Here is a 1,775-nt window from a genome sequence, read left to right on the forward strand (position 1 = left end):
CAACAGGTTAGACCTCACAGTGAAATGCTGAATTACAACAGGTGTAGGTAGACCTTACAGTGAAAGGCTGAATACAACAGGTGTAGTAGACCTTACAGTGAAATGCTGAATTACAACAGGTGTAGGTAGACCTTACAGTGAAATGCTGAATACAACAGGTTAGACCTCACAGTGAAATGCTGAATACAACAGGTTAGACCTTACAGTGAAATGCTGAATACAACAGGTTAGACCTCACAGTGAAATGCTGAATACAACAGGTTAGACCTCACAGTGAAATGCTGAATACAACAGGTTAGACCTTACAGTGAAATGCTGAATACAACAGGTGTAGTAGACCTTACAGTGAAATGCTGAATACAACAGGTGTAGTAGATCTTACAGTGAAATGCTGAATACAACAGGTGTAGTAGACCTTACAGTGAAATGCTGAATTACAACAGGTGTAGGTAGGCCTTACAGTGAAATGCTGAATACAACAGGTGTAGTAGACCTTACAGTGAAATGCTGAATACAACAGGTGTAGTAGACCTTACAGTGAAATGCTGAATACAACAGGTTAGACCTTACAGTGAAATGCTGAATACAACAGGTTAGACCTTACAGTGAAATGCTGAATACAACAGGTTAGACCTCACAGTGAAATGCTGAATTACAACAGGTTAGACCTTACAGTGAAATGCTGAATACAACAGGTGTAGTAGACCTTACAGGGAGAACAGTTCATGACTAAGGTGGCTGGATTCTTTGACAATTTTTAGGGCCTTCTTCTGACACCGCCTGGCATAGAGGTCCTAGATGGCAGGAAGCTGTGATGTACTGGGCCGTACGCACTACCTTGTGTAGTGCCTTGCTTTCGGAGTCCGAGCAGTTGCCATACCAGGCAGTGATGCAACCGGTCAGCATGCTCTCGATGGTGCAGCTGTAGCGCCTTTTGAGGATCTGAGGACCCATGCCAAATCTTTTCAGTCTCCTGAGGGGGAATAGGTTTTGTCGAGTCCATGCAACTTATTATGTGACTTGTTAAATAAATGTTTACTCTCCCATCTTAAAACATAATTCCACTTTGACATTATGGGGTATGGTGTGTAGGCAGGTGACAAAAAAACATGTAAATTCAACACGTTTTAATTCCACTTTGTAGCACAACAAAATGTGGAAAAAGTCAGTGTGTGAATACTTTCTGAAGGCAATATAGGTCCAAGAATCAAACCTTGTGGAACACCATATGACCTCAACAGGGGGGTGGGGGGGCGTTACTTCTTTGAAAGTGACATCCTCATACAGTATATACTGCATAGTGTTAACTCTCTGCCCTTCATCCGCGCAGTATGGACTGAAGAAGAAGGAGGAGAAGGAGGCGGAAGAGAAGGCAGCCATGGAGCAGGCCTGTGAGGGGTCTCTGACGCGCGCCAAGAAGGCCATCCCAGCCGGGTGCGGAGACGAGGACGACGAGGATGAGGAGAGCATTCTGGACACCGTCCTCAAGTTCCTCCCTGGACCTCTGCAGGACATGTTCAAGAAGTAATGAACACATCAACAACAACAACACATGGTTCGGTCCAGCCAGGGGAGGGGGAGGGGAGATCTGGGACTGAGGGAGGGGAGGGGAGATCTGGGACTGGGCGAGGGGAGGGAAGATCTGGGACTGGGGGAGAGGAGGGGAGATCTGGGACTGAGGGAAGGGGGGGGGGGGATCTGGGACTGGGGGAGAGGAGGAGAGATCTGTGACTGGAGGAGGGGAGGGAAGATCTGGGACTGAGGGAGGGGGGGAG

The 1,775-nt window shown here is 47.3% G+C and overlaps 1 protein-coding gene across 1 annotated transcript in view; it reads left to right on the top strand.

Annotated features, from left to right (window-relative positions):
* Positions 1-1,569, top strand: part of cplx2 (complexin 2) — a 16,874-nt gene extending 15,305 nt beyond the window's left edge. Inside the window, exon 4 of the mRNA XM_021561831.2 lies at positions 1,331-1,569. Coding sequence (XP_021417506.1) covers positions 1,331-1,528 — 198 coding nt within the window. The 3' untranslated portion in view covers positions 1,529-1,569. The remainder of the gene's footprint in view (positions 1-1,330) is intronic.
* Positions 1,570-1,775: the final 206 nt, after the last annotated feature.

Source organism: Oncorhynchus mykiss, chromosome 14 (genome assembly GCF_013265735.2).
Source record: "Oncorhynchus mykiss isolate Arlee chromosome 14, USDA_OmykA_1.1, whole genome shotgun sequence".
In the NCBI taxonomy this organism is placed as follows: domain Eukaryota; kingdom Metazoa; phylum Chordata; class Actinopteri; order Salmoniformes; family Salmonidae; genus Oncorhynchus; species Oncorhynchus mykiss.